Below are 26,847 nucleotides of genomic sequence, written 5' to 3' on the forward strand. Positions count from 1 at the left end.
ATTCAGTCCTATTTTGGCCCTTGGTTGTTAACGCTGGTACTGGTTACCAACAACTTTCAAGCCACTACTCAACACAGAAAAAAAAACCCACACTTGGATTTACAGATTGCTATTGATCACATTTTTTGAGTCTAAAAGTGGAAGAATAAAAAAGAAATGAATTTGAAAAGCTTGCAGTACAAGCATAAAAAAAAAGATTTTGCTTGCTTCCAGTAAAAAATATCACAAATAACTTGCTCATTCTATTTTCATGTTTGGAAATCCAAAAATGCATTGACTAAATGGCATGAGCTTGTTATTTAGCAAGGCATGCTAAATAGTGTGAGTGTGCTAAACTGAACTTGCTCCATTCTCTTTTCATAAGAAACATAAAAAATAAGAATTACCATACTGGATCAGACTAAAGGTCAATTAAGCTCAGCATCTTGTCTCTGATAGTGGCCAATCTAGATCACAAGTACCTGGCAGGATCCTAAAGATTTGATGCAATTCGTCTTACACATAACCAGGGATAAGCAGTGGATTGACCATCCCTCCTCCCCCTAGAAATAGCCTAGTGCAGTGGTCCCCAACCCTGTCCTGGGGGCCCACCAGCCAGTCGTGTTTTCAGGATATCCACAATGAATATGCATGAGAGAAAATTTGCATGCACTGCCTCCATAACATGCAAATTTTCTCTCATGCATATTCATTGCGGATATCCTGAAAACCCGACTGGCTGGTGGGCCCCCAGGACAGGGTTGGGGACCACTGGCCTAGTGGTTATAGCAGCCAGGATTCGCATCACCCAGATGCTCCTTGTGACATTGGGCATGTCACTTCACGCTTCATTGCCACAAGGAAAATGGGAAAAACACGTGATGGTGGCGCACATCACTTGGAGCCACCATTGTGTTAAAGGGCCAGATGGCCCCAAAATACCCACCTCTCCCCAATGTGCAAAATCCCCATTTCCCCACAAGGGACTGTTTAGACCTCTGCCCAACCCCCCTGCTGCCTGTCAAGGCAGTCAATAGTAAAAAAAATAAATGCATGATGTCCTGCCCCCTTCCCAAATGCCTCCTTTTAGTAAAACATCAAGCCTGTTACCAAATCCCCCCCCCCCTTAGCCCTCCCAGTAGCTGACCCCCATCCTGGACCCTCCCTGACATAAAACAATCCTGAGAATTCTAGTTGCCCATCCCCATCCCCCCTTTCACAGAGGGAGAGAGAGTGGTTATATGGGCCTTGTGGCCCTTTAAAGAGCCTCAGAGCATCGGGGCGTACATTAATATCCTGATGCTCTGAGCAACAGTTAACTACAACACAGCTTTGCTAGCCACATAATTTCATATGCATAGGATTACCTATGCATTAGCTACTTTGCATGCATTCGTAAATTTCATGCTTGCACGTGCATGCAAAGCAGCTAATTTCAATAGGGTTGGATTTTAGATCAAAATATCACACGATATCGTGATCATATGCAATTATCGCTCAATAAACTGTGTTTTAGTGTGATAAATGCTGGTTTTTCACGCTTTAATCGCTTATTGGAGCTTAGCAAATAAACCCCCTTAGACTGTAAGCTCTCTGGGGATAGGGAAATACCTATGGCACCTGAATGCAATCTGCTCTGAAGTGTCGCAAAAGGTGGAATATGACCACTCTGTAGTATAGGTACTACATATACTCTGCTATTGCCTCAGAGCTCACAGGCATGAACTCTGTACTCAAACCAAAACAAACTGGTCAACTAGAAAAAGCTTTGAGGCTCAGTCTGCTGTTCAACCTCAAGCCTCTGAACACCTACAGTGGTCTTTACCTGCACTCAGAGCTACATAGTAACATAGTAATGATGGCAGAAAAAGACCAAAATGGTCCATCTAGTCTGCCCAGAAAGCTTCCCAAGGTAGTAACTGCTGCTCTGTGCAGGTTACCCCCATGTTTCTCTTAGGGGTAGTAACTGCCACTCCATGCAGGTTACCCCCATGTTTTTCTTAAGGGTAGTAACTACCGCTCCGTGCAGGTTACCCCCCATTTTCTCTTAAGGGTAGTAACTGCCGCTCCGTGCAGGTTACCCCCGTATTTCTCTTAAGGGTAGTAACTGCCGCTCCATGTAGGTTACCCCCATGTTTTTGTTAAGGGTAATAACTACCGCTCCTGTTGCAAGGAGTAAGCCAGTAGGCCAAGGGTCGTGAGGAGAAAAAGCAGGGCACCAGCCTGATCTTTTTGCTAATCTGTTAGTTTGTGAGCACACAATCCCAAAAGGGAAGGGGGAGGGGCACTGAAGGCATCCCTGCCCTGAGTGCTGTTTTGCACAGCAACTGCCCTGGCCATACTAACAATATCAATTAGAGAAATACTCTGGGAATCTATTGCTTGGAATCATAAGCATTGGCAAGTTAAATGTAAGACATTGATAAGACAAACTAAGGCCTGGATTTATCAAAATGCACTAAATATCACATGCAATAGGAAAAGGGGCATGTTTTATAGTAATAGGCTGTTTATTGCAAAGTGTGCTATCTTAGCACAAACTGTAATAACTTTTTCACACTTTGCGATAAGTGCCCAGAGCAAGAGAAAGGGAGAAAGAGAGCAAGCCTAGCTACAAGGCCCTCAGACTAGGTCAGTATTTATACCTCTATATGAGGCCCACCTAGCTACTCGAGGTGAGGTTTAGGTATTAGTGTAGGGGTTAGGGGCCACTTTAACATTCAGAGTGCGACGTACAAACAGAATAGTGCACTCTTGTGAAGATTTGATGACCTTCGGAGTGAGGAAACTCACCCAAAGATGGGATTTGTGCAATGTTCTCTCAACCTAACTTGATGGACTCTCTACCTGGGTAACATGGAAGGAAAATTCAGATTTTTCCTGATGTGGCTAAAAGTGCACAGATGAGAAGGAAGCAATTCTTGTTGTTAAAAGATAGGGCCTAGCCCTAGGTGCAATATTTTTTTTTTAATTCCCATGTAGGTGTTGAGTAACACTCTCAAGGAATAAATTTATATTCTATGAACCATCACATCTTGAAACTTTTCTTCTTGATAAAGAATCCAGTGAATAATTGTGTAACAGTATGTTGTAATAATATTAGTTTTGAGAAATAGATGATAATTTAATATAGATTTCTCTCAATGGTAATGACTTTGTGGTTTGAATTATATTTTCTTGTTATAATACTCCCCAAAATGAGGACTAAAGAAATGTAACAGATAGAAAATAATTTTGCTGTATTTTATTTCCTTATTTTAAATTTGTCGGCTATTATTTACAATTTCCTGTTTTTATTGATGTAAAATTGATAAATTAAAATAAAGTATAAATTAAAAAAAAATAATACATTTCATCTGCCATTTGGATGCCCATTTTTTCAGTCTCACAAGGTCCTCCTGCAATTTATCACAATCCGTTTATTATTTAACTACTCTGAATAATTTAATTTTGCAAATTTGATTACATCAAAACATTTATAATGATCATTTATAAATATATTGAAAAGTAAGGGACCCAGTACAGATCCCTGAGGCACTCCACTGCCCACTCCCTTCCACTGAGAAAATTGTCCATTTAATTCTACTCTCTGTTTCCTGTCTTTTAACCAGGACATTGCCATCTATCCCATAACTTTTTACTTTTCCTAGAAAACTCTCATGAGGAACTTTGTCAAATACCTTCTGAAAATCCAAATACATTACATCTACCAGTTCACCTTTATCCACATGTTTATTAACCCCTTCAAAAAACTGAAGCAGGTTTGTGAGGCAAGACTTGCCTTGGGTAAAGACATGCTGACTTTGATCCATTAAACCATGCCTTTCTATATGTTCTGTGATTTTGATCTTTAGAACCCTTTCCACTATTTTTCCTGGCACTGAAGTCAGGCTAACTGGTCTGTAGTTTCCCAGATCACCCCTGGAATCCTTTTTAAATATTGGGGTTACATTAGCCACCCTCCAGTCTTCAAGTACAATGGAAATTTAATGTGGATAAGTGCAAGGTGATGCATATAGGGAAAAATAACCCATGCTATAGTTACACAATGTTAGGTTCCATATTAGGAGCTACCACCCAGGATAGAGATCTAGGCATAATAGTGGATAATACATTGAAATCGTTGGCTCAGGGTGCTGCGGCAGCCAAAAAAACAAACAGAATGTTAAGAATTATTAGGGAGAAAATGGTGAATAAAACGGAAAATGTCATAATGCAACTGTATCACTCCATGGTGAGACCGCACCTTGAATACTGTGTACAATTCTGGTCGTTGCATCTCAAAAAAAGATATAGTTTTGATGGAGAAGGTACAGAGAAGGGCGACCAAAATGATAACGGGGATGGAACAGCTCCCCTATGAAGGAAGACTAAAGAGGTTAGGACTGTTCAGCTTGGAGAAGAGAAGGCTGAGGGGGATATGACAGAGGTGTTTAAAATCTTGAGAGGTCTAGAACTGGTAAATGTTAATTGGTTATTTACTCTTTCGGATAATAGATGGACTAGGGGGCATTCCATGAAGTTTCATGTAGCACATTTAAAAGTAATCGGAGAAAGTTCTTTTTCATTCAACACACAATTAAACTCTGGATTTTGCTGCCAAGGGATGTGGTTAGTGCAGTTAGTGTAGCTGGGTTTAAAAAATGTTTGGATAAGTTCTTGGAGAAGTCCATTAGCTGCTACTAATCAAGTTGACTTAGAGATTAGCCACTGCTTTTACTGGCATCAGTAGCGTGAGATAGACTTCGTTTTTGGATACTTGCCAGGTTCTTTTGACTTGGATTGGCCAATGTTGGAGACAGGATGTTGGGCTTGATGGACCCTTGGTCTGACCTAGTATGGCATGTTCTTATGCTCTTAAAAAAAGGAAGATTTCTCTTTGAAGTGTATGTCAGTGCCATTCTCTCCCTCTCCTCCCTGTCTTCCTTGGCCTGCTGTTGTCCTGTAAAGCTTTTCTTAAAATATATATTATTGTTTATGTGGGGGAGGGAGTACAAGGGGCACTGGCTTGTCATTTGCCTCTAGGGCAAGTCCCCCTGGCATGAGGCTCCCTGTCCTTGTGACTAACCAAGGGTTGGGACTGGGCTAGGCTGTTATTCACAGATGTTTAGATGTCAGCAGTGCTCTATGGCCAGACTAACTCCAGCAATGATCCTGAGAATCGTGACAGTACTGAGGCAGACCTTCCTGATCTGGCCACTAGATGCCACTATCCCAGTCCTTAGAGCACACTTAGTAGGAGCCATCCATCCGTTCAAGCTAGAGATGAGCTTTGTTTTTCTGGCTTGGGTCAGGTTTCAGTTCGGGCGCTTCATGGGAAAATTTGTTTTCCCGCGGATCATTTTTCAGCAAAAATGAAGCTGGAACCCGAACCCAAAACCAGAAAAATGATTATAAAAAAAATCCGAATCGGAAAAAAAACCCACCCCAACCCTTCACATTTACTGTATTACACCCCCCCCCCCCCACCATCTCGATCCCTCCCCAAGACTTACTAAAAGCCCTGGTGGTCCAGCGGAGTCCCGCGAGCGATCTCTCCCTCCGGGCCGTCGGGTTGTCGGGCCTGCTACGAATCAAAATGGCGCCGCTAGCCCTTTGCCCTTACGATGTCATAGGGGCTACCAGTGCATTGGGCGTCCCCTGTCACATGGTAGAAGCACCACATGGCGCCGGCCATCCATTGCTCTTTCCGGTAGCCCCTGTGACATAGTAAGGGCAAAGGCTATTGGCGCTATTTTGAATACTGGCAGCCGATGGCCTGAGTGCAGGAGATCGCTCCAGGACCCCCGCTGGACCACCAGGGACTTTTGGCAAGTCTTGGGGGGACTCCTGACCTCCTGACGAAGTTTGGGGAAAATCCGTTTCATGGTTCATGTCCCCGAACCATGACAAATTAGGCAATTTCGTTGAAATTGCCTAATTCATGATAAACGAATGCACATCTCTATTTCAAACCCTCCCACCAGGCAGCTTTGGATTGGGTGACTCAGTGTTATTTAGCGCAGCCATTTTAATACTCAGGGGTTTCAGTTAGAGAGAGCAGCTGCAGAGTAAACATATATTTTTTCCACCCTCTGGTAGGGCCTCCCAGCCTTGCCCAAAGGGGTTTTCTTTTAGAAGAGACATCTCATCGTGCACTCCCTGCCAGAAGGTCCTTCTTATAATTTACAGAGAGAAAGACTTCTAAGCCTAACATCCCTTTGGAGCAAGGGGCTCTCTACAGGGACCAAAGACCTGTGAGCCTCCTCTTCTCCCTAGACAGGCAAGCACCAGTGATGGATCCTGCTGCGAGAGATTGTGACAGTAGAGAAGCTATCCAGATTAAGATTTAAAGTATATTTTTGGAATTTAAGAGTAGTGGGGAGGTATTTGGATCCCCACTGGGATTTCAGCGCACGATTAATAACCTGGTCCTCAGATTTTTCAAGAAGAGAAATCACCTGAAGTAACAGCTGAGGATTAAAGTGCAGCATAACCAAAGGAAGGAAGGACAAGAGAAGGAGATCCCATCTGGATTTCCCCCTAAGGAATCAGGACATGGGAAAGAAGATCTCTAAATGTAGGATTTTTGCAGTTAAAAGGGACCCCTCTCACTAGGATTCCACGGGGCAGCCACTGGGAGAGTAAGCACATTTAAAATCACCATGAACTCTTCCCAGAGGTCTGTAATAAGGACACCTACCTACACCAAGAGAATCCTGTAACTACAGTCAGATGCACACTCATCAATTTGAACAAATGGACTTTAATTTAACTTTAAGAATCAGTAAACTTTATTTTAACACCCAGCCTGGTTCTCTGAGTTCTTACAACCTCTCATCCCATGAGAAGCACTTAAAGTAAAGAATACACACTGGTGACCTTCTTTCATCGTCTGGGCCATAAGCGAGAGCTTCTCCCCATAAAAAAAATCCCCTACAGTGATTAAGAGTCAGCGTGGGAGTGAAAGGTTAGCCAGAGCAGCCTCAGATGATATAAGAATGTATGTACTTGGGACTTAATACACCCCACTTAGGGTTACATAATTTGGCATGAAAAAAATGTAGGGCTGTTGGAAAAATATGTACAGTGTGTTTTGAAATGTAATGTGAAGTTTGGCGTTCTTACAATGTACAAAGAAGTAGAAAATTAACTGCAATGTATGTAACAAAATGGCACCCGTTCCCATGTTCATGGATCGTCGAGGAGGGGTGCGCTGAGAGAATGCATTGCGAAGTGTGCGTCTGATGTCACCACAGCAAGTACAGCATCTTACCAATGAAACAGTATAAAAGTGGCGGCACGTTCAGCCACATCATCTTCAGCATGAGGGATTCTGTGTAGCAGGTGTGGTGCTAAGAGACTGCTAGCAAAGCAGTGATTCCTAATCATCGGACAGCCTGTAAAAAGGGTTCACATACCAAGAACTGGACCAACAGTGCCATGCAGGCCTTTCAGTGCCTCAAGGAGGAATTCACCCATGATCCATGCCTGCACCACCCAGACCCTTCTAAGCCATTCATACTGGAGGTAGTTGATTCATGCTCGAGATATGGTCTGTCCTTTTACAGCACAATCATGGAATGCTCATGACCTTTTCCTATTTCTCTAAAACATTTACTCTCACAGAGAGAAATTACATTATTGGAGATCACGAGTTGCTAGCAGTAAAGTTAGTCTTGTGGAAATGGCAACATCTGCTAGAAGGGGCGAGGCACAAATTGACTACATGGTACACAAAAATCTGGAACTCTTGCCACAAGCGCAGTGACTGAATATGTGGCAAGTATGGTGGTCCCTATTCTTCAATCAGTTTAATTTTGCACTGTGATACTGACCGGCAGAAAAGAACTGACAGACCGATGCCCTCTCATGTTCCTTTGATCCTGAGGGTGACCTGGAGCCTCCGCAACATATTATTGATCCCGCAAAAATCATGGTTCCTGCTGCCATAACAGTTCCTCCTGGAAAGATGGTTGTTCCTCAATGTCTATGTTAGCAGGTTCTTCAATATACATGACTCCCATTTGCAGGTCATCCTGGCATTACTCGAACCATGGCGTTAATCTTCTGTCATTACTGGTGGCCTCAGATGAAGACCGATGTGAAGCGATATGTAGAGTCTTGCCCTACATGTGCCATGAACAAGAGATATTGAGCTCAACCTTGGGGTTGTTACAGTAGCTTTTAACCCCCAAGGAACCCTTGGACCCATTTAGCCACTGATTTTATCACTGACTTTCCCCGCTCAAGTGGCAACACCACTATATGGGTAATGGATCGTTTTTCAAATTTGGCCCATTTCACACCTCTCCCTGGTCAACCCTCAATGCCTGAGTTGGTCAATCTCTTAGTCCAAAACATCTTCCACCTGCATGGGCTCCTTCTTCACATCCTCTCAGACTGAGGAGTGAAGTTTATGACCTGCTGAGGGAAAAGCCTGTGCAAGAAGTTTTGGAATTGCCTTGGATTTCTTGAAGGTCTATCACAACAGAGTAATGGGCATACCAAATGAACAAATCATACCCTCAAGGCCTAAGAGCCTACAGAAACCAATCCCAGGACAATTGGGCGTTGCTACTCTCATTGACAGAGTTCTGCCATAATAACCATGTGAGCATCTCAACCAGGTCCTCACCATTCTATGTGATGTTTGGCCATCATCTTCATACACCTAAACCTGTCTCAATGTCTGTCACATACCCTGAAGCCAACCTAATGGGATGTGAGCTCCAGGATCTCTCGCGAAAGATGCATCACCTCCTGGAAGAAGCGGCAGAATGTTTCAAGAGACAGGAAGATAAAAGACAACATTTGGCACTTCAGCTCTGGCCAGGGACCTGATATGGCTCAGTACAAAACACCTGCGCTGAAGAATGCCCTCACTAAAGTTTGCACCCAGATTCATGGGCTCACTTCCTGTCATGTAGCATCTTGAGCTGGTGGCCTATAAGCTAAAATTATCCCCTTCTCTATGGATCCATGATGTCTTCCATGTAACCCTGCTGAAATCTGCAATTCTCTCATGCTGGGCAGAATGCCCCTTCAGCCCACTAAAGTCTTGGCGGAAGAAGATACCCAATATGAAATCCAGGAAATCTTGGATTCACAGAAGGTCAAGAATCAAATTCAATATTCGATCTCCTGGAAAAACTTTAGGCTAAAGAATTCTTGGGAGCCCCACTTCTAATCTACATACCCCACAGAAGATTCTCTGGGAAACCCAAGCCCAGAAGACTGGGGAGGGAGCTTTGGAGGGGAGGTATTGTTAGGCTTGGTGGCTCATGTCCTGTGAGCGTCCGCACTCACCCCATGCCATTGACAGGTGCTGACTCTGACGTATCATGAACACCGTCAAGCGTAGCACGGCGTGCTGCCATGCTGACACCATGCCGGCTCCTCCTAAGGCGTGTGCGCATGCACAGTCTCTCCTTTTAAAGGGCCCATGGCGGAAAGACAGGTGCAGTGCCCTCTGAAGACCTCACTGGCTGCACTTCTCAAAAGGCTCCTCCAGAGGAGCATCAGACACCTCAGGAATGGGTCTCCTGCATTCGCAGTATGTGTTGTTCCTGCATTCTTGGTTTCTCAGTGTCCTTGTTGTTCTTACATGTTCCTGGATCTTCCCAAAAAGCAAGAAGGTAGGCGATCTAGAAAAGCCGTTAGGACAACAAAGGAGGTAGATGCCAAGGTCTTTTTCAATTCTTTATTGAAGTGGAGACATGTTAAAAAATTACAGCCCGACTCTGGCCACGTTTCGCCGTTTACACAACGGCTACCTCAGGGGCTTAGATAAGTATGTTTGAACTCAGGATTACTGAGCAAGCTTATAGGCATGTGTGACCTTTGCGGTGAGAATACTGAATGAAATCTAAAATTCAGAACCCACGGGGTGGTATGATGGTCCTTTAAACCGTTTAAGGTATTCTCTGTCATAATAGTTCTTTCACTCAAAAACTTAACATTAAGAATTGTGTGCAACAATTTTCTTATTATATTATCGCTTTGTTTGCATTGTGCTAGGACTTTTTCTGTTTTTCAAGAATAGACCATTGCAATTCGTTGCATGTAGGTTTACCAGCTTATATGTTAAAACGTCTGCAAGCAATACAGAATGCCATTGCGAGGTTATTAACAGGAACTAGAGTACGAGACCATACTACTCCAGTTTTGTATATGTTACACTCTAGCTTCCCATATATTGGAGGATCCACTTTAAAATTGTATCAATAATCCACCAGGTATTATGTGGAGATGCTCTACTATTCCTGAGTTCATTGCTTAAAATTTACAAGCCACAGCGGAGCTTTGAGATCAATTGAATGCAATGTATTGGATATGCCATCTATACGTCAAGCACGATTCAATGAAACCAGGGAAGAAGATTTTATGTAGCAGGGTCTATATTGTGGAACAATTTACTAGATGAAACCTGCAAAATACAGTGCTAAACTACATTTAAGAAGCAGGCGACATTGTTTCTATTTTAAGCAAGCATTTGATGGGAGGAAGTTTTAGGATATGCGAAAGAATTATATTCTGTTTGCTGACAAAGAGGTGAAATATGTTTGTTTTTTATTTTCTTTTATGTCTTTAGATTTTTTTATTGTTATTTTATTGTTGATTGTATTTTATGTTTATGGGTTTTATTATGCATGTACAATTGCATGGGCTACAAGTTTAGGAAATAAATGTGAAGTGTTTTGTGGGGATAGTATCATGCAGGACATTATTGGAACTGAACTGTGTAAATATGCTATTTGCTAGACCTCAAAGTCATCCCCTCCCCCTCCTTTTTTTAAATTACTGGTTCTTGTCTCAGGGGAGCTGTTTGCTGGATCCTTAGTTTCACCACTGGTTCCATAGTGCTGAATGAGCCTGGAGTAAGAAATGACAATAGGATTGCCACAGGATTAATTGAGAGAGAAATCAGAGTGTACAGCAGTTGCTAAAAGATTTTGCTGTAATTTCCTCTTCAGGCTCTACTGTGTCTGAAAAGGACTAGAGAAGTGAAAGATACAGACAGAGGAACAGGAAAACATGCTTTCTGTCCCCAGCTGTGCTGTTGGGACATGCAGTTCAAGAAGATAGCTGCACAGGAATTTGATGTGAATAAGCTTGCCAAAGAAAACCTTCAGCATCCATGGGACCTTTCTGATTTTTTAAACTGCCATAGGGATTGAGGCTTGGAAAAAGCTTGTTAGGTGCTGAAGGAGAGCTAATGAGAACCAGAGAGAGCCAAAGACCCTTAGTCTGAACTTCAGCATAAGGAAAGCCTGCAAAAGATCCATTAGAGAACAGCCTGCGGTTTGTGCCCCTGCAGCACAGCTTTCTTTAGGCCGGCACAAACAACATGTCTGCATCAAACTTCATGCTTGAAAATGCCCCAATGATGGCCAATCCCACAAGGCCTAAAGACAGCCCTGCAGTGTGGGTTTTGCTCAAGGTGTAAAAGCTAACACAGACAGGAGGGAAGCCCATAAAAGCATAGGATTGACAGAGTATGGGGCTGGTGGCAGGAGTCATCTCTGCAAGTAGTCAGGATTGGCAGAGCACAGGACTTGAAAAGAGTGACATTGGCAGCAGGAGCCATCCCCAGATGTTCATGGGACTCCTGGAGCACAGGATCATAAGTGTGCAAGCTCAGCAGCAGGAATCCCTAGAAATGTGGGGAACTGATAAGACAGACTGAGAACATAACGGCATGGACTAATGGCAGAAGGAGTCCCTCGCAGAGCACAGGGCCAGAAGAGTGTAAGCCAGAAATAGGAAGAGGCCCCAGACATATTTGGAGGTAGGAAGTAGAAAAAAGTTAGTGAGGGCAAGCTGCCAACAGAAGAAGGCAGTGGCGTGCAGTGACATTTATAGTATGGGATTCAGTCTCACTTCCTCAGCCCCTTCTCTCCTCCCAGCACCCCACCACCTTGCAGGTTTTCTCACACTCAATGGCTCTCTCCCCCTCACACAAACACACAGACATACTCATGCACTCTTAAACATTTACCTCTTTTCCCTCTCCCCAACATACAAAAGACATTTAGAACCTACAATGCATTAGACATTTTGTAACATGCACTGGGGCCAATGCAATAATTATGTGCAGAAAGCGGGCGCTGAACAGTCAGCGGCTGCTTTCTTAACGCGCCCCCAGGTGCCCCTCCTGGGGGTGCCATGCAATATTTATTTATTTATTTATTTATTTATTTAAAAGTCTTCTCCACCGATGTTAGTCGAAACATCACCTCGGTTTACATGGAACAAAAGCAACGGAAAGTACAAATAACAGGGGAAGGGTAAGGGGTACAAAAAACCACAAGGAGAGCAGAGAAGCATAGGAACAAACAACAAGTGAACTATAATGTCATAAGAACAAGGTCATAGTCAAATTCAGGTCATGATCCATCACAATTCAATATTTAAATTAGGGGGTCGCATTAGCAAGGAGGCGCTAGGGTCACTTGTGCGCCCCTAGCGCCTCCTTGCTAGCGAGAGCCCGATCCGCATAGGCCGTCTGCCGGTTAGGAGAACCGACGCCAAGTATGTTGGCGTCAGTTTTCCTAAACGCCGCACAGCCAGGGGTTCAGGAAACGGACACTTCTCAGTTGTGTCCGTTTCCTGAACCCAACTGAAGGCACTTTTTTTTAAACTTTTTTTTTTAAGCTTGTTAACTTTAATTTTTCCTCCTACTTAATATAGCAACAATATTAAGTAGGAGGCTGAACAAAAAAGCATTTTTTTCTGCTTTTCTGTACTAGTTTTAAGAGCATTCAGCTATTAACGCCTGCTCCTCGCAATGGGCTACAAGCAGCATCAGAATACGGCACACAAATTAATAGTCATCTAACAGTTCTCAATTTTATGTGCAAAAATGTGTCATACAAATGTGTCGTATCCTGATGCTGCTTGTAGCCCATTGCAAGATAAGAGGCAGGGGAACAAAGTTTGTGCACATAAAAAAAATTCTGATATCAGTTTCTTTTAGTAATTCTAGAAACTTTGGGTGTATATTACTTTTCACACCTTTTTGGTTGTTTTTTTTTAACACTGTAAATATTACATCAGGTCCTAACTTTCCAATACACCAACTATTAAATAAACAGAACAAGCCAGGATACCTAAAAATATCTGCAAAATAAAAAATACCGGTACCTAAAAATATTGTACAAAATGGGGCGGATTTTAAAAGGCGCGCGAATAGCCTACTTTTGTTTGCGCTCCAGGCGCAAACAAAAGTACGCTGGATTTTAGTAGATACGCGCGGAGCCGCACGTATCTGCTAAAATCCTGGATCGGCGCGCGCAAGGCTATGGATTTTGTATAGCCGGCGCGCGCCGAGCCGCGCAGCCTACCCCCGTTCCCTCCAAGGCCGCTCCGAAATCGGAGCGGCCTCGGAGGGAACTTTCCTTTGCCCTCCCCTCACCTTCCCCTCCCTTCCCCTACCTAACCCACCCGCCCGGCCCTGTCTAAACCCCCCCCTTACCTTTGTTGGGGGATTTACGCCTCCCGGAGGGAGGCGTAAATCCCCGCGCGCCAGCAGGCCTCCTGCGCGCCGGGCCGCGACCTGGGGGCGGGTACGGAGGGCGCGGCCACGCCCCCGGACCGCCCCGGGCCGTAGCCACGCCCCCGTATTCGCCCCCAAAACGCTGCCGACACGCCCCCGAAACGTCGCGACGACTGGGCCCGCCCCCGACACGCCCCCCTCGGAGAACCCCGGGACTTACGCGAGTCCCGGGCCTCTGCGCGCACCGGGAGGCCTATGTAAAATAGGCTTCCCGGCGCACAGGGCCCTGCTCGCGTAAATCCGCCCGGTTTTGGGCGGATTTACGCGAGCAGGGCTCTGAAAATCCGCCCCAATGTTTTTGAAACTACGGCAGCCTCTTCTTCAGATGTCAGATCAGAGACATTGACAGCTAAAGACGGATCATATATTGGCTTAATAGTTCATGTACAGAATTTTGAGATAATACAGAGTCCAATAAAAGCTATCACAGCCTGTCAAGCTTACCCCAAGAAACAAATCTGCCATATCAAACAGCACTAACTTCCAGGACTCAAACATCAACCACCCTATCTAGGAAAGAGCAGCACTGCAAATATTACATAAATAAAATATTTATAAACAGCAGACATATCAAATAACATCCAACAATTAAAACTAATAGGGATAAAAAAAAAATCCATTGCTTTCCATACCTGGGAGCTTTTTATTTTCAATAACCCTAAGATTATCCTGGATTAGTTGGGGGGGATGGGGGGAAAGGGTGCACAAACTTTATCCTCTTTCTCTTCCCTGTATACACACTTAACACATGGGTTCATGCTCTTTCACAAACACACACAGGCACTCTCTCATACTCGATGGCTCTCTCTCCCTCACATACACACACATACATACTCAGGCACTCTCGCGTTCAGTGGCTCTCTGCACACAAACTCACACTAAGTGGCTCTTTCCCCCTTACACACACAGATACTCAAGTACTCTCTCACACTTAGTGGCCTGCTTGCTCTCACAGATACACACATACACTTTCACTTACTCACTCAGGGTCTCCCGCTCTCCTGCCCGCTCCTCTGCCACTTTGTCATGCCACCAGGTCACGGGTCCTCTTTTTCAGCTGTAGCAGTATGGGTTCCACAGCAGCCTGCTGGGTCAAGTCTTTAGCTGCCAACGGGATCGGCTCCACTGGCGGCCTGCTGGATCATGGGTTCTTTTTGTGGCATAGTCTGTAGCAGGAGTTGCGTTGATGCAGTGTCATCTCCTGTTGCCGCGGAGCTGATCTCGCGATAAAAGCTGCGAGATTGGCCCCGCGGCAGCAGGAGATGACATTCACTTAAACGTGACTCCTGCTACAAGCTGGGGGTCAATGAAGTGGATTGCGTGATTAAGAGCAGTATCGGCTAGGGCAGGGATTTGGTTTATCCCTGCCTGACTTGAAAAAACATCCGCAAAAAAACAAAACAAGTAAATAAAGGAAACCAGTTAGGTCTGGTGAGTCAGTGAATCCCTTGAAGGCCTGACTGCATGCCACTGGAAGGAGGAGATTCAAACCTAAACACCAGTTAGAGAGGGAAGGAGAAAGAGATGGAGAAGGGGACTGAGAAAGAAATGGAAAAAAGGCTTCTGGTTAAGTGGCATAGAGGAGGGGAGTCAGAGAAGGGAGATTGACTATAAGAAAGATCCAGAAGAAGCAGTGGCAAGATGGTGGAAGATGATGTACTGAGAAACTAGGATATTATAGATGAGAGCAAATATAGAGATTAAGAGAGGGCTAGGCCCATGATGGAGAGGAGGAAGATAGAGGAGAAAGAGATGGTGTGGGGCAGATGATGGGCTGGAGTTGGAGGTAGTGAGAGAAAGAAGGAGAAATAAAAGGGTGAGAATTAGAGAGGGATGGGCTAGGGTAGACAGATGGTTGAGACAGAAGAAGGAGGGGATGGGGAGGGCACGAGACAGAAAAGAAGGCTAAGGAAGAGAAGATTAGAAAATCTCACTCCGTGTGATTCCTTGACAGCAGTGTTGCTGTGGGAGGAGCAGAGTATTAAACACTGCTGGTAGTACAGCACAAACAGCTGTGCAAGGGCAGGCGGTAAACACTTCTCACCAGCTCTGCTGCTCCCGCTGTTCTCTCACAGCCAACTGGGCTGCCGGATTGAGTGCCCTAACCAATAGGCTGCAGGAGAAGGTGGGAGCAGCAGCATTGGAGAAGTGGATGTCGTGTTTTCTCCCAACTCTCTACATATACAGCTGAGCCTACTCCCTTGAATCCCACATCATGACACCCTATTGGAGAACTTCCTTTCCAGTAAGAAAGTTTTCTTCTTGAATATCATTAATACTTTTCAGGTATTTGTCTATCTTTATCGTAGCTCCCTTGCCTCTCCTCTCCTCTCGGGTATTTATTTATTTAACACTTTTATATACCGATATTCATGTAGAAAATTACATATCACTTCAGTTTACAGTATAACAATAACTAGCATGGAAGAATGCTTTTACATTTAACAGGGATAAAATAACTTGGAGCAATGGAACAGGGAACAAAGCAACAATTAAATAATAGGTTCTTTCGTGAGGCCAGATATTAACTGGCTAAAGATCTGAGTGCATAATGAATTAACTTAGGGTAAGGGTGAAAAGGAGCATAATTAGATAGATCTAATTAGATAATTAGCTAAGTGGGTACACAGGTTTAGCTCCTTAGATCTCATTACATAGGGACTTTGCTTCAGACTCCACTTTTTCAAAGCCTTGCTCTAGACAGGAAGAATGTGCGCATTTTTTATCCCCAGTGAGGGAAGAAAATTTTCAGCTGGGTGTAAATCGCTATCCTCCCTCATACATGGTTTTGAAAATTGTCCTCTATAACTTTATCCTGGACTACAAAAAGGTGGGTTTAATCCTGTTTTTGGTGGCATCCAAGAGCATTCTGTGATTTGCATGTCTCCTTTTCTCACCAAAACATGAATAATACTTATCAATAAAAAAATTAAAAAAAACTGGGATAAGAGCTGAAGATCAGCAGTGATCATCTGTTCCTTTTAACCTGGAGCAATGTGACTGATTCATTACTCTTCTCCAGCCTCAGCGGTGACTGCATGGGCCAGCAATGCCTGTGCCCAGGAAGACCCATAATCCACATTAGTCTCACCTCTAGCCAGTTCTTATTGATTCTGCTCAGCAGATAGACGAGGCTTCCTTTACTGAAGGTCAGTTCCAGTGTGCTGTTTCCCTTAAAGTCAAAGAGTGCCTAAAAAAAACATGCAGCATTATCAAATTAATATTTATATTATAAACTGTTATACAATTCAAAGTCTTTGTCACCGGAAGAAAATAGCATGTATTTACAATAAAATCCTAGTGACTGAAAAATAGCAATTTATTTAATAAATGTACATAAGCTCTCACAAAATAAATAGTTTTCCATTATAGCAACAACTGTAATGTGCAATAATTATATATAACAAACATAATTATATGATACCCTAAGGAAATGGTTATGCAGATTGTATCTCCTATTTGTAGGCAATGGCCTGGGTTTATAATCCAGAAAACATCATCCAGACTGACTAATACAATGTAAGTACCCCAAGCCTGGGCACAGGCACTGTCATGATGTTAACCTCACCTTTCTCCTCTTCTTTCATTTCAGATAGATGCACAGGGCTCTTGCCCTTCTCAAGGGGAAACCAGGAAGTTCATTAGCTCCCTTCCTTGCTAGACTAGTCCCAATCAATTATACTATCTTTATTTCCCCTATGCTAGGAAAATCCTATTTTTTGGTCAGGCTTCCTAGGACTAGGCTGTCTTCTTTCTCCAATGCAGATTAAGGTGGGGAGATTTGTATGGCCTAATCTCATCCACCCTCCAAATTCTCTTTATCAATTTGTGCCCAGCTCATCAATGATGTCAGCTACCATCCTTTAAACTGTGATCTGTCATTACAGAATCTCTGGAACCCCAGCTAGTCTCTTCATCACCCACTGGATCTGGCACATGGTTGATTCTACCCCCCCTCAAGGTGTGTCCACCAATACAAGAAAATGTGTGAAGGACTTCCTTGGACATACTTCACATTTTCTAAGGATATGTGGCAGACTTTGTTAAAAGTTCCTATTTTCCTTTAAAAGAGGACTCTTGAACTGAGTCAATGAACCCATTCATTTTTCACAGGTTTGTGACACTACTACTGTTAATTACTTATATGATAATGATCATTTTTCTTCTTGTATTCCACAATTTCCAAATAAAATGATCAATGTGGATTACAGTTAAACATACACAGTTCAAGAAATTCACACATAAGACATAACATGGGTTTACATCAGACAATAAAGCAATTACTTAATATATGCTTGCATGAAAAGGAAGGCTTTTAATATTTTTCTAAAACTTAGATAAATTGTCTCCTGTCTAATTGCATCCGACAAAAAATTCCAGACCATCAGATTTCCCTCCCAGTAACAGACTAAAAATCAATAGATGTAGGATCAAGGGGTGATGAACATTTTGGTATAAATGCACAATCAAGTTCTGGAATTCTTTGTCAGATGTGGTTAAGGCAGTTAGCATAGTTAGGATTAAAAAAGGTTTGCACACACTGGTATTTTTTAACATTTAAAAATTATTTTTTTACTATTGTACTATATTATCTAGTCATCATTCTCATTTAGAAAAGGGAAAACCTCAGACAGCACTTTTAAAATCACACCATTCTGTACATAAGAATATAAGAAATTGTCATACTGGGTCAGACCAAGGGTCCATCAAGCCCAGCATCCTGCCTCCAACAGTGGCCAATCCAGGCCACAAGAACCTGGCAAGTACCCAAACATTAAATAAATCCCATGCTATTAATGCTATTCCCCAAATCAGCATGATTAATAGCAGTTGATGGACTTCTCCTCCAGGAACTTATCCAAACCTTTTTTAAACCCAGCTACACTAACTGCACTAAACACACCCCATATTTCATATTTCAAGCTACTAACATTGGAAAAAAAACTTTCAAGCTTTACTTTCAGTTTCTTACTTTTCTTACAATTTCATTCCAATATGGAGGATCCTAGATTGCCAAATAAAATTTTTCTGTATATAATGCAGTACTTATCTCTTTGCAGGCTCTTATAGATTGTTGCGCCCGTCGGACTCAGAAGGATTCATCCCACATGCCTCATCTCAATATTTGCTTTCTCCACCAGCCTCGGGAAAATGGCAACCGCCACGTCTGCTTGCCACACTCCGGCATCCCCGGAACGGCTATGGCAAGACATTTCCGCTATGATTCACCTGAGGGCCTCCTAGGATGAGCGTGCGCGCGCTACCCATGTCTTTATTCCAACGTTGGCGCGAACCTCAGGGGCGTCCCCCTCGAGTGATGTCACAACATCCAGGTATTTAGATTGCCCATTTGCTGACTGACTTTGAGTTAGCAAGGATTGGATTCGTCCGGTCTAAGCTGCTCTGCTGCTTCTAGCTGCTGCTGGAAGCTCTCTCTACCCTTCGGGGTTTTACTAACTTGGGTACCCGCTCTTCGGGGGCCCGATGCTTCTTTCCAGGTGCCTATCCAGTATCCAGGTACTCGCTCCTCGAGGGCCTGAGCTGTCTACCTTGGTGCCTGCTACTATTACTTCTACCTGCTGGGAACTCCACCATTACAGCTACAGGACTGTGAGTAATCTAACATTTACCAGTCTGTCTCACCTACAGCTCCTCATTGAAAACCTGGATCGGAGCTCCCTACACCACCATTGTGGGACGGGTCTCCTCAGCCGAGGACCCAAGACTGCTGCTGGAATCTGCTCACTACTGCCACCTGTGGTGAACTCTACAAGCTGTACAATAAAGATTATCTCTGTGTTTGTGCATCTGAGTCTAGCCCGGTACTGCAGCACCTAAGAATCCACCAAACACCTCAAAACCATAACATAAATTACATGCCGACATGGCCATGTTTCGCCACAGTTTGCTCGATAGAGGTAGTTGGCCTTTAAATATTAACGCACTTCTCCTGTTTAAAAATAGAAGCAGATGTGGATTGCAGCATGAAGCAATGAAACAGCCCTGAAGCAGCAAACTGTGAGAAAACATGGCCATGTTGGCATGTAATTTATAAGAGGCTGCAAAGAGATAAATACTGCATTATATATGGAAAAATTTGATTTAGCAATCCGGCAGTCTTTATATTATAATGAAAGTAAGAAATTGTAATGAAAGAAAGAAATTGAAAGTAAAGATTGAAAGGGGTTTTTCCAATGATGGCAGCTTGAAATATGGAAACAAGGCTAAGCACTTTAGCTGGAATCACACAATGATGTGATTTTAAAAGTGTTGTCTGAGATTTTCCCTTTTCTAAATGAGAATGATGAACCAATAATATAGTTCAATAGTAAAAGAAACATTTATTAAATTTAAAAAAATAGTGTGTGGTGATTATATAGATTTTTTTACTTAGTGGTCTCACTGGGAAAAGGTGATATTTGTTTGATTTAAAAAGGTTTGGACACGTTTCTGGAGACGAACCAAGCAGACATAGAGAACAGCCACTACTTATCACTGTGTGATAGCAGTATGGGATCTATTTACTGTTTGGGATCTTGCCAGGTACTTGTGATCTGGATTGGCCACTTTTGGAAATAGGATACTGGGCTTGATGGACCCTCGGTCTGATAGCAATTCTTATGTTCTTATGTTTATCTTAGAATGGAATTAGCTAGAAACATAGAAACATGACAGCAGAAAAAGACTGTATGGCCCATCCAGTCTGCCCATCCATCCAATTAATTTAGTTAAAATTAGAAAAACCATCCCCACTATATAGTGTCCAGAAAATCTGCCCCCACTCCCACAGAAGATAAAATAATCCAGGAATAGAAGGATTCCAGTGGGATCTGCTAAGATAAGACTTGTGAAACAGACACCACCATCCCCCACTCCCAAATAATATCCATACAAAATGCCTTCATGGGCCTTGGAAATAGATGATACTCTCAGAAAGGGCATGTGAGTGATATTAGGGCTGAAAAAGATTCTTGCTACCTCCCGTCTAGATGTGAGAAAACTAGTCAGCTCTAGCACCACCCATTGACTCATGAAGATATTACGAAAGGATTCCACCCACAGAGCATCTTTCTTGCACTCAGCAACTCTTCTGCCAACAAAGGTCAGTCTGATGCCCTCAGGAGTTCTGGACATTCAGGTGTTCTGCTAAAAAAGATATTGTACTCTAAATCCAATCTAAGAACCCAGAAACCCAATTCTGTTCTTCAAAAGTAGGTAAGCATAGACAGGATGAGAATACCTGAGCTGAGTAAGATAGGGTCAAAGGGGCCGATGTAATAAGACCCGCGTCAAAACAGGTGCTCTTTATGTGTGCGGGTTTTGATCACCACGCGCAGCTGAAGCTGCCGCTTCTGCGGGATGTAAAAAAAACAAATTATGCAAATTATTTGCACGCAGAACTCTGCGCACGTACGGAAAAATGTGCATACCTAAGCGTGGGACAGGGCCTATGTAAAAAGTGGCTGCATTCGCGCGCAAAACCTGCACCGATAAACCACGCATAAAAGCAAGTGAGCGAGCAAACGGGTCTCCCTATTAAGTGAAAGTATGACCCTGGAAAGTTTTTTTTAAGATTTCCAATAACTGTGCTGCAGAAAACACGGCAAATATTATCATGGGTGATAATGCACAACAATCTTGCCGCTCTTCTGGCCGCGTATCTGTCCGCCCAGGGAAGCACCTACTTCGGATGCCGTGAAAAGCGCATTGCTAAGCTTGCCACTCTGAAGTCAAGACAGGCGTTCACAGCCAGGCACTTATCAGGCTGCTGGTGCTCTTCTGTTCGTAGAAGAAAAATATGCACGATTGGGCGCCCAGAAAGGCGCCTAGCTTACCTTGCCATTTCGGTGCTCAGCTATGTGTTTAGTTGGTCGCAAATCTGCACAATTGGGCACACAGAAAGGCGCCTAGCTAATCTTGCTGCTCAGGCACTCTTCTGGCCGTGTATCTGGCCACTTGGGCACTGAGCTAGGTACTCAGCTCAGCTCAGCAACTAGGGAAGCACCTACCTAAGCTGGCTGTTCTGACGCCCAGAAAAGCGCCTAGTTAAGCTGGCCACTTGGATGCCGAGATAGGCACACAGCTCCCCACCCCCCCGAATTGGTGCTGACACTTAACTCGTGGCCTGACCATGGTGATAAAAAAACCCACATTAAAAAACCCGCACTAGCATTAGAGCATGTTCTCTGCATGGCCTATGATTAGCTAATCACCTCCTTTGCATGCCGTTAGCATGTACTCACGTAGGAAAAAACGTGGATCCGTAAGCGTAATCTGTATGCGCTTTTTTTCCCGCACACAAATCCCTTATTATATCCCCTATAGGGCTTTAGGCAGGAAAACCCATGTACAAAGATGCATACATCTGCACACAAACCCGTGGCAGCTTCAACGCACCTTATTATATGGCCCCAAAGTGTGACAGCAAGTACTCACCTCCGCCCGTGGTCTGTCATAGTCAGGAACTTGTGGAGTGCTGCTCTTGCTGCAGAAAGAAAGATACTTATTTTGTAATGTTTAAATGCAGAATGTGAGAGCAGTATATAAATATTAAATATGAACTTGTAGGCAGATATACTTTGGGTTTTTCCATGGGAATGGAATAGAGGAAACCTATTGGTTTCCTCTATTCCAGAGGCAGGGTAAAGCCTTTTCTCTTTACCCTGCCACTTTTCTCTTAGAATGACATGGGAGATGCACAGCACTGACAGAATGGGAGTCATTTTGTGTCCTTATTGATCGGTGTGAACGTATGAACCAAGTCAATGCCTCATTGAGTTGTTCTTTGCAAAAAAAAAAGCTCAACCTGCAAAGGTCTTTTCACGCATATTTTAGCACTGGGAACAGAGTTAATGAGCTGCTTTGCATGAATTTGCATCACAGCAGCTCATTTACTTTAATTTTGCATAAACATTTCTCAAACGTAAACTTGCGTGTGAAAGCTTACCACATGCAAAGCCAAACAATTTTGCAACGTCTGCTTCATATAATGAAAGGGAACATTTTGAGCCTAAGCAAAATTCTTGCACCCAAGATGTCCTTTTTATGAATGAAGCAAAATCTGGTGCCCTTCAGTACATCAGCATCCTTGTGATTTTAAAGAACTGGTGATTCAATTCAATTTTGTTTATAACCCATTTGAATACATTCATGAGAGTTTCTCAACAAGAATTTTGGAGGAGAACATAAATTGGTGCTGACTTCTCTGGTCCTTGTTAACAAGAGACAACTTGGAATGCCTTTGTTCTAATTCTACCTCTGCCACTGATTTGCTGTGTGCAGTTTCCTGTAGTGCACTGCACTGGGCTTCAATTTACCCACTTATATTTAATAATAAAGCATGAATAAACAGGGAATGTTTAAGGCATTCTATAGGTTCCTTTGTAGATAGCATGAGAAACAAAATAACCAGGGAACAGTATAAAGCAGTCATCTCAAATTTATTTTTGCTTCTGCAAATAGTGAAAAGGAAGTTTTATCTGTTTGTTAGTTTATTTAAATTATACACTGCTGTTCTATAAAAGAAATACTTAAGGAGCTTTAAGGAGTTGTACTTCAAGAGCGATCCATATATTGTGTAATGGAGAGAGGGTGAGATATCACAGGTTGAGCACTCCACCCAGTGTTGAAATCCCTTCTTTCTGACATTTTGAGGGAGCCATCGGTATTTGATCTGAAATGTGCACTGATTAATGCATGATAGATCCAGAATAAGAAGTTAATGGCCTTGCTGGTAGCGTATGCTTCCAGTGTTGCCTTCTGAGCAACCTTGGGAGATGCAGAGTTCACAGCATAATGCAATCCTGGCAAGAGAGAGGGGTTTTAAAAGTTACCAGGTGGGGGGAATGGAGGGGAGTCATCCAAGAAAGATTTTGCTATCCAGGGAGGGGATGAAGGGAGAAGGGGAGGCCAGAGCTACTAGACTACTTTTATTTTTAAACACACACATGGAAGGGCTTGGGGAGGCCTCAACTCAGCATAATTCTTTTTCTTAACAGTGAGTGGGAAATCTGATTCATAGGAATATGCAGAGGAAAAAATTTCAGTTTGCGTTTTCATTCATTTAAAGGATCATTTGTCAGGTTTGTCTCAAATGAAAACAAAATGTTTTGGTTTGTTTCATATATTTTTGTCATTATTCAGTGAAGTCAAAGGGGGAAGAACTCCATAGGGCCCCATTTTCATCACTGTAAAAGAAAAAATGTATCTAGGCCTAGGCTTGACACCGGGGCTCAGAGCTAGACCAGGTCCCATCACCAAGGCCCGGGCCTAGGCTCAGGTCTGACACTGGGGCCCAAACCAAGGCTGGGACCCATTGCTGAAGCCTAAGCCCAGGCCTAATGTTGGTGCCCAGCCAAGGCCAGTTCCTGTTGCTAAGGCCAAGGTCCAGGCCCAGACCTGATGCTGAGGCCTGGCCAAGATTGAGTTCCATCAACTGAGGTCCAGTCCTAGGCCTTGGTATGATGCTGGAGCCAGACCCAAGGTTAGTTCCTGATTGCTGAGATCTAGGCCTAGGCCTATTCATAGGCCCAGGCCCAGAGGCTTAGGACCATGCTTTCTGTTGTCTTCTTTCTTATTCTGTCATTTTCAAAATAATGCCGTCCAGTGCAGTGTTGCGCCTCAATGATGTGACAACAGTCCTTCCATATTGATGTATGGTTGTACATTTCAATAGATGTACAACAATATGGCACTATACGTTCATGAGGAAGGCGCCTTAGTAACCTCACTGAGGTGCATTCTTCCATAAGATGGCATCATTTTGAAAAGGACAAAAGGAGAAAGAAGATGGCAGAAGTTCTGGTCTTGGGCCTCCAGGTCTAGACCTGGGCCTGGGCTTCATTGACAGGACCCAGTGTCAAGCCTACAGCTGGGCTTGGCCTAGGTATAGGCCAGGGCCTTAGCATTGGGATCTGGCCTTCACTGAACTCTAGTGTCAGGCCTGGGTCTGTCTGGGCCTAGGCTTCAGACCTGAGTCTCAGCAACTAGATTAAGCTTAGACTGAGCCATAGCATCTGGCCCAGGCTTAGTACCGGGTCTCAGTGAAAGGACCCAGTTTCAGGTTAGGCACAGGCAATGAGACTAAGCCTGGTCCCACCAGAAGGCTATTTTGGTAATAGTGCATCCTATTTGCTAATAGGGTTCACTGTTTCCCTAAAATGAAAAAGTCCTAAATTATTCATTTTTGGTAAAAAAAAAAAAAAAAAAAAAGTGGTTCATTTAAAACGAAACAAAAACAGGCTCATTATCATTAGTCAAACCTTTCATTTTTGTTTCAAACAAATGCACATCCTTACCGATTCGGGCAGTGAAGTCTGCTTGAACTTTATCTTTTTTAAGGTCTTTTTTAAGGTCTATCGCCTCATAAATGGTTATGTTCTTTTGAAAATAACTAGTTAAGGCTACAATTATCCATTCAAATGAGGCCAGATAACTTTAAACCGAACTAGCAATATTCAAAAGTTAACTTTAATCAGGGAATGGGATATTCACTGGGACATTATCCCATTGAATATCTGGGATAACATATCCATTTGTGGCTTTTTTGAATATTGCCCTTTAATTATCCATAATATTGTTTATTTATTTATTTATTTAAGAGCTTTTATATACCGATAACCGTTTGCACATCGTATTGGTTTACAAGAAACAGTGATTATATATTACATAGAACAATTGGTAGCATATATAGTTAACAGAAACATAATTAATTAAATAAGTCAGTCTGAACGAAATGATAAAGTGTTAAGAGAAAAGCGTTAACATATGAAACATATGAGAGATAAACTATGTACAGATGGTAGCATATATAGTTAACGGAAAAATAATTAAATAATTAAATAAGTCGGTCAGTACGTAATGATAAAGAGTTAAGAGAATAGCGTTAACGAAAGAGAGTTAAGCTAGTTAAGGGTAGATGGAGGGGCTGGGGTGAAGGCAAGGGGTAGGATATGGGATTATGTGAGTGATTAGTTGGTAGATTACTTGGTAGGTGTTAGGAGTTAGTCAAATGCCTGTTTGAAAAGCCATGTTTTTAATTTTTTTTTATTTAAAGGAATGGTTTGGATTTTTTTTTTTTTTACAGAAAATTGGTCAGCAGCGGCAGGGGTGTGGGGAGGTGTTTATCAATATCCATCTCTGTCCTCATGGTTTTAATTTCTTTGGATGCTCTAGCCATAAAAAAAAAGGGGGTGCAAGTTTAGGTAGCTGCTAGAGTGTATGAGAAATGGACGGTTACAAAGTTTGTGACTGAGGGTCTTTTTATGCAATTGTTTATTATTTTAGTTTATCAGTTCACAGTTAATCAACCCTTCTGTCAATGTGTGAGTATGTCTCCACCAGCTTCATTTTATTTATCCTGTGAGGAACCCCCTTTTAGGTGGGTGTGCTGAATACAGGGGTACATAGTGTCCTGGGATCAACTCCTCTCCCTTTCTCTCTCTCTCTTTGTCTTTCTGTTCATAGGCTGCTGGTATCAGGGTCTTTTCCGGTGGTGGTGGTGGTGATGGTGGGGGATGGATAATCTAAGGCCCACAGAACACAGGAGGAGCAGTCCCTCCATCTCTTTTTCTCACAGATGTACTTACAATATGAATGTCCTGATTTCAGGATCACCTTTAGTTCTCAAAAAGACACTGGACGCACTTGTGGGGTGTTCTTATAAACATTTATTGCAACCAAAATTAGCTTCAAACTCATCAGCAATAAATCTCCAATTGATCTCAAAAATCCAAATGTAGCAGATACTAAGAGAAGTTCCAAAACTCTCGTTGATGGAAAGGTGAGCTCCTAGTGAGACTGGGATCTCCTATCTCTTCTCTGGTATTAAACTGAACCTTTGGGTTAAGAAGTCCCCAAAGCATCAAAAACTACTCCTTCTCATGGGCAGGAATGATGACATTAAAAATGCACCCAACTAAAAACAGGAAAACATGATCTTCTCAACAAAGCAACTCACTTCTATGATAGCAATACACTGCTGTCCCTCCTTGCACTGCAGGCAGGGATACACACTCTACCTTCACCTCATCCAGCCGGGGTGAACATTTCTCCCAGAGGGCAAACCAGGAGCCATACTAAAAATACAATTTTCATAAAACACAGACTCTCCAAAAGTATTCTCCCTCCTGACACAATCCCTGCTAGACCGCTTGGGTACTGGGCTGGGGAACTGCCTTCTCTATGGTATCAGGCTGTAGGGCCTGAAATTGGGAGCACTATCAAAACTCTCCTCCTGTTTCAAGCTCTAAACAAAATACTGCCCCACCTTTTCTCTGCTCTGCCTACATGTATACAGGCTGGTTGACCAATCCAAGCAGCCTCACTGGAGG

At 43.1% G+C, this 26,847-nt stretch overlaps 1 protein-coding gene across 2 annotated transcripts in view; it reads right to left on the reverse strand.

The window, feature by feature from the left end:
* NCF4 (neutrophil cytosolic factor 4) overlaps positions 1-26,847 on the reverse strand; it is a 181,641-nt gene that overhangs the window by 10,077 nt on the left and 144,717 nt on the right. For both annotated transcript variants that reach the window (XM_029590082.1, XM_029590081.1), the window contains exons 6-7: positions 21,953-22,001; positions 16,608-16,706 (exon numbers count right to left, since the gene is read on the reverse strand). In XM_029590082.1, the coding sequence (XP_029445942.1) occupies positions 16,608-16,706; positions 21,953-22,001 (148 nt within the window). The remainder of the gene's footprint in view (positions 1-16,607; positions 16,707-21,952; positions 22,002-26,847) is intronic.

This window comes from Rhinatrema bivittatum, chromosome 2, assembly GCF_901001135.1.
Source record: "Rhinatrema bivittatum chromosome 2, aRhiBiv1.1, whole genome shotgun sequence".
In the NCBI taxonomy this organism is placed as follows: Eukaryota; Metazoa; Chordata; class Amphibia; order Gymnophiona; family Rhinatrematidae; genus Rhinatrema; species Rhinatrema bivittatum.